General features: G+C 43.4%; 1 protein-coding gene across 1 annotated transcript; it reads left to right on the top strand.

Moving 5' to 3' along the window:
* Positions 1–330: 330 nt before the first annotated feature.
* IL7R (interleukin 7 receptor) lies at positions 331–6,336 on the top strand (the record flags this gene model as incomplete). Its single annotated transcript, XM_010142164.1, has 5 exons — positions 331–485; positions 1,530–1,707; positions 2,552–2,642; positions 4,372–4,447; positions 5,833–6,336. Coding segments are annotated over 5 exons (1,004 nt in total), but the record flags the coding sequence as incomplete, so codon positions are not given.
* Positions 6,337–6,738: the final 402 nt, after the last annotated feature.

Below are 6,738 nucleotides of genomic sequence, written 5' to 3'. Positions count from 1 at the left end.
CTGCTGCAGGGATGAGTGTGCTCCAGAATTGCTTTCCAAGACAAAATGTCACATCACTAGGAAGTGCCATCCCTTTTGGTCTCACTGCTGCTCCAGAAGGTCAAAACCAAACCCCTCTCAGGACCAAGGTGTAAGGATGAGCTGTGGCTCAGCATTAGGCTCGCCATTAGGCTCGCATTAGGCCTGGTTCAGGCCACCCCTCATTTCAGATAGGTCACACTGTGCTGGGTGTAATTTGAAATGGGCTTTTTTAATAACTTTTCAAAACTTGTTTATTTTGTAGTAACATTATTCTACACCTGTTACATCCTGCTTTGTTATCGTTTGCAGTTAAGCCTGAAGTACCATTCAATATAAACATCACATACCAAAAGGAGGCAAATGAGTATCTTATTCATTACAATACACCACACTCATGGAAGAAGTACTTGAAGGACAAATTAATACACCAAATAGCGTATCGGCAGGAAGAAGGTACTTGGAAGGTAAGTGATGATGTATTGGGGATACACTGATTTCCAGAATTTGACATTATCAGAAATAGCGGTATCATGTCAAAACGCATAAATCTGCATTTCTACAGTTCTCCAGCTGAAAATTTGGAAAGGTGAAATATTTGGCATTCAGAGATTTAATCAGTCGAAACGATTCCAGAGTGACAGCACCCATGTTTGCCAGACACTTCTCTGGGCTGACGAAGTTTCATTCATTGAGCCTAGCAGCAGGAAGAAAAGACATAACGTAACAAACCATCCCGAGTGTTTGTTTGGATGGTTTGCTCTTTGCTATGGTGCTTTTGCTCTTATTTTTTGTGCTCATCAGTCGGTAAATCGAGCAACCCCTTTTCTTATTTAGCAAGAGTATCTTCCTGTCCTTTTTTCACTGAAGCACTCCAGGCTTCGGCTGCAGCTCTCCCACCCTCAGACCATGTTTCAGGCTGCAGCTGCCTGTGAACTGGTTTGGGCTGACCAGCTACTGGAACCTCTGTGTCCCTCATCACAAGAGCAGCCGTGCAAACACTAGTGCAGATGGGAGATGTTTGAAAGTGTGGACTATACCTGGTTTTTACAGAGAGAACACAGGAGAATTGTAACCGGAAAAAGAGAAGGATTCAGGCAATGAAATACATTGAAATGAAGAGCACAAGAGCTGCACTGTGGGATTTCAGCTTTCCCATTGCTGCTGTTTCAGAAGTTGTCTTTTTATGAAGCATGAATTGTCTTCTGAGCCTTCCCAGGGAAGCATATAGTTCCCACTGCAGTGTCAGCAGTAGCCAAGCACAGTTAATACTCCCAGCTGTTTTCCAAAGTTCTTTTACCCAGTGTTAGTTGCTCTTCCCAGTACTGTCTGGACTACATTGCTGCTAGACTAGACTGATGTCGTGATGACCACCAATATAATAACCAAAGACGCGGAGCACAAACAACACAATACTGCAAGGATGCACCCGATCTCACACATTTTTCTGAAACTCAAAGGTATTTTTCCTGTGTCTTCTAGAAAAATAATTATGCTTTTTTTGTGTTTAGACAATAGAGTCACCATACCTTCAGATTAAATTACTGGGGAAAAACCTGAAACATGATGCATCATATGAGGTGAAAGTACGTTCGCAGCCCAATGGAGATTATTTTAAGGGCACGTGGAGCGAATGGAGCACTTCCAAGAGCTTCAGGACTGCAAAGGAGCAGCACTCCACAGAGAGCTGTAAGGGCAGACACTACTTTGGCTCACCTGAAGGAAGAAGAGTTAGGGGTCCCTGGCTCACTGGCCAATGACAAGAGCATGGGGAGGGAAGAGCAGGTGGCCAAGCAGGGGTAACCCTTACAGGCCCTGGGCACTGCAGAGGAGACGACCCAGAAAGTCACGGTATTACTCTGATCTGGGACTGACTCTACAAGTGAAGTTAAATCTCACTCAAGAGCAAATAAGATCACATGAAGTGTTGCTGTAAGGGCATGAGGGGGGTGCAAAGGGAAGCGAAAGCTGACAGCTGACTCCTGCTTGCTGTCTGCTGGCATGCGGTGAGAAGGATCAGCTTGCACTGAGCATTTTAGGTAAGGCACAAAGAGTGGTGAAACATGACCCATTGTAGGACTCTTGATCTGTCTGCAAATATGGCACATGTTAATCACAAATATGATATGGGATAAAATCTCATCATTACACTTGTAAAACAGGAATAATCCTTCTGGTCCCTTCAGTCCCCAGTGGCACCTTGGCATTACATGTGTTAGAAGTAATTCAGTGCTGCTGTAAGGACATGGCAAGCAGTGGTGTCAATGAGCTGGAGGTGATAGCAGACTTGGAGCTGCTTTAATCCAATCTGGGAACCCAGCTTAGAGCTCAGCCAGCTGCTGATGCTCTGGCAGTCTATCTCTTTCCTCCTTCAGGGAGGCAGGAGAAATGCACCACTGCACCAATCCAATGACAGGCAAGTGCAATGCTCGGCATTGATTCCTAATTTGTTGTCTGGAGAGACATTGCAGTTATGGTGTCTTAACAGTGAGTCATTGACATGCATTGGTTGATGTTCTTAATTTTTCTTTAGATAGCAGTGTTGTCATGGTTATACTTTCCATCCTGGGACTCATGCTGTTCCTTGTCATGATTATCCTGTTCATAACTTTTTGGGAAAACAGGTAATCTAAGTCTCTTTGTATTAGAAAAGTGTGGGAAGCTGATCCTGTACTTCTGACAGTTTTATTGCTTTCCCTGTTATACCTGTGAACTATTCTCTTTCCACCTCTGGACCTCTATATCAAGCTGATAGCAGGCAAAGAGTAGAAGTGGGCAGTAAATGAGGGGTTGTTGGCAGGCAGAAGATGACCACCATTTCGAGCAGACTGCCATCTTGGGCTTGAAACTCGGACTTTGAGGGAGCTGAAGTCACCATGGAACTCTTTGGGAGTTGGTGTCTCACTGGAGGCAAATTTTACTCAAAAGCTTCAAGCAAGATCCAGACAAGAAAGCATTCTGTGGGTTTTAGTAAAGTCCCAAGAGGTTTGGAAACAATACCAGGGAGATGGAGTCTTTCCCTTTCTTAGGCTGAGTCAGCAGGGTGTTTGCTCTGCAGTGCTTTTGGAAGCAGCAGGGCAGAGCTCCCTACAACAAGAGCTTGATGGCATCATCCACCAGCCCATCCAGCTCCGTAGCCAGCCAGCTGGCAAAATCAGGCTCTGCTTCTCCCACCAAAGCAGTCGCAGCAGAAGTGGGACTGCAGATACATTCATTACACAGGCAGTCCTCTGTGTTGGCTTTTTTTTTATATATATATTGGCTACACAGCAGTAGATAGCTAGCTGTAAACACATTTTTAAATAATTGGCTATATCTGCTTATATCAAATAAGTTGTTGACAAATTTAAGAAAATGAACAGATATGTAGATAACCTGGTGAAAGCAGAATCTGAGGTGAAAAAATCCCAAGTTTTAATAATTAAACATTTTAGACACTGGAATTTTCTGCCAGAGAATGCTCCCTGCTGTTGTTTTATTTGCAAGCATAGATGTGGCTTGAGATTTCTAGCTTTTGCTTTTTACTGATGCTGAGTACCTGCAGTTCTCTGACTTCCTGGGAGTTCGGCTTATGCAAAACTGCTGAAAAAACAGGCTTTTAGATGGTGAGACTTTCTGACCTCAGAGAGTTCCCTTTTAAAAAGAAGAAGGTTTTAAATACGTGTGCATATATATTCACATATACAGACATATATATATTCACATATACAGACATACATATATATAAAACGAATTATATTTTCATATACTTCTATAGCTACACTTATATCACTGCACAATTGCATGTCAGTTGGGCAATATTCCCTAGATTTGTTGTAGCTGAGGGTTTCATGCAGCACAACGGATCAACTTTGCTTATCAAGGCAGTAGAAATGACACCTGTGGTAGGAGGCTACAACACAGAAATCTGAAGCACAGATAGCTGGCCAGGGAGTGAGACAATATGCAGTCCTTTGATTTACATAAACATGCAGAGACAAATACAAACAAATTTGCACTTCAACCACAGCAGCTCTTTTCACTTGCAGAAAATGGTTTCACCACACAAAACCCTGTTAACACAGAGAAGCAAATGAGCTCTTCAATGGCATAATCTGCTCCTTTTCCAGTACTTGGCGAAGTGTCTTCCTTTAAATGTGACAATCTGTGCGCTCAAGAGAACAATGACTGTTCGGTGACCTTTACAACTGTTTCTGACTTTGTTTTACTCTGAGACTTCTCTGCCATTATTCTGGCTAATGCAAGTCAGCCCTTTGTGAGAATTAGTAATGCGGCAATATGAAGCTCTGATATCTCAACATGTCCCCCTTTTGCTGCTGCTGAACTCCTTTTTGTCTACTTTTGCTGTGTCAGGATCAAGCCTGCTGTGTGGCCAAACCTTCCTGACCATAAAAAAACGCTGGAACAGTTATGCAAGAAGCCAAAAAACGTACGTACTTCCACTGTTATTTTCACCTGAGTATAGTCTATGGGGAACCAAAATAAGACTCATGAAATAGTATTTGTATTTGTTGCATGAATCAGGACATCTTTCAGAGATGACCTCTACATTTCACTGAAGAAAGCCCACATTTGCACAGGCAGATGCTAGCCAAGGGTAAGGAAATAACAGACAATTCACCTAGTGTCTGAGCTTTGGCTTGTGCAAAGCAACTACAGAGGGATGGAGAACTTAGTATATGAAGAAAATTGAAGGAATTGAGTTTTTAGGAAAAACGTGAGGACCTCTCAGCATGAAGACTACTAATCACAACCTTCCAATACCTGAAGTACAGGTATAGAGATGGTGGAGATGCTGTCGCCACGAGGCTGCATGGTAACAGGACCAGAGACGACAGGTTTTGCTTCAGGATAAACTTCATCTGGATATCAGAAAAAATCTTTCATTGTGAGAAAACTAAATATAGTGTAGGTTTCCCAGAAAAGAGTTAGGTTCTTCTTTGCTGATGATGTTCAAGGCTTGGCTTGAGAGGGCTCTGGATAACCTAAACCAGGCCCTGCTTCTGGCAGAAGTTGGACCAACTGGACTCCAGAGATCCTTTCCAAACGAGACGCTCCAGTGATTCTGTGAAACTGTGATCATGGGGCTGGATGGGAACTCTGTGCAAACATCCCTTGTGATGCCCATGTACCCTTACACTGTCTACAGAATTCCCATACCTCATGCAGTACACGAACTGCTCTGCCAGGCAAGAGCCAGATAGACAAATGTTACAAACTGTAAGTTGTGGGATTAACCTGTTGCCTTAAAGCTGTGTGTCTAGCGCATTTTTCCACTGAGAAACTCATCAGTGCTGTTCTCTCCAGTTGTACATTATTAGCATGTTCTTAATTCAGTAAGAGGTCTACGATTACTCTTCCACCCACTGTGCTTCCCAGCACAGGGATTGCTATTGTGTTTCAGGAAGACATGGCAAACTTTTACTTCCTGCACTCCTAAATTAGGAAGGTAGAGCTGAAAGGAACCGCTTGGGTTGGCACACTCATTCTGCGGAATGGCAGATGTGAAAGAGATGCGTGGCTCAGAAAAGTCTCTGAAACACCAGTTCTCACCACACTGCACAGAGCGTAAAACACTCTCCAGTGGCGCTGCCTGCATGAGGCCACTGGATAGATTCAGATTAATATGGAAAAGGATTTTAAGGCATATGATATTTCATTTTCTGTTAACCTGTTGTTCAACCTACTCAGGGTTAATTTCGGAGTTAAAGAAACAATAAATACCCTTCTGAAATCAAATTAATCATGAAAGTATCTTTTCTCTTAAGCTAATGCCCACTCTGAACTCACTGTGCTCTTCTCTTTGCTATGCAGAATTTTGATATAAGCTTTAACCCAGAGAGTTTTGGTTACGTTCATATCCATAAAGTGGATGGCATTCAAGCAAAAGCCGAACCGGAAAATTTTCTGCAGCCATCAACAGTTCCAGAGACAAACCTTCCAGAAAAATTTAGGAGCAGATCAGACCTGAAGATGATCCCTGCAATGACAGATAGAAGCAATTTAAACCTGTCTGTGACTTACGGAGGAATCTGGCCAGCTGAAGACCTGCACAGGCTCCTGGGCACCAGCCAGTTTGCGGTTACTGAAGGAAACTGCGGCTCTAGCACTTACGAGGTGTGCCACAGCAATGGAGTACCCCTGCATGATGACGGTTTCAACCTTTCCTCTCCTCCTCCCCTGGATCTCTCTGTCCAGCCTGGACCGGAGCCCCCAAATGGTGACACAACATCCCAGATGCTGCCTACAAGTGAAATGAGGTCACAAAACAATGAGGAAGCCTATGTCACAATGTCTAGCTTCTACAAAATTCAGTAAACCTTACAGGAATGAGAGCATACCGTTATTTCTCTAACACAAGCAGGACACTGAAGCTTTCTGTTTTGTTTTCCTGCATCCTGTGAGTTCCCACCTCTGCAACACAACCCGCTCTCGGTGCAACAGTATACTTGTAAGGAAGAGGATTCTCTCACATTTCAGTGATAGGTGGCCTAACGTCAGATCTCAGAATTCCAGTATCTCCACAGTGGCGATTCCAGTGATCTCCACTGCCACAGAAATTAAATTTAATTCAACCTTTCAGTCTTCAGATCTGATTAATGCCAAGCAATGACACTGCACTCCTAGCTGAGGATCACAGCATGTCTTATAGAAGTTAATGAACTCTTCTGTTAACCTCTTGGTTCCAGGGTTAACCTCTTATTACTGCCTAACCAAGAA

This window comes from Buceros rhinoceros, unplaced genomic scaffold (genome assembly GCF_000710305.1).
Source record: "Buceros rhinoceros silvestris isolate BGI_N320 unplaced genomic scaffold, ASM71030v1 scaffold18000, whole genome shotgun sequence".
NCBI lineage: Eukaryota > Metazoa > Chordata > Aves > Bucerotiformes > Bucerotidae > Buceros > Buceros rhinoceros.
The sequence above is the reverse complement of the archived record's forward strand: the minus strand, read 5'-3'. Positions and strand labels throughout refer to the sequence as shown.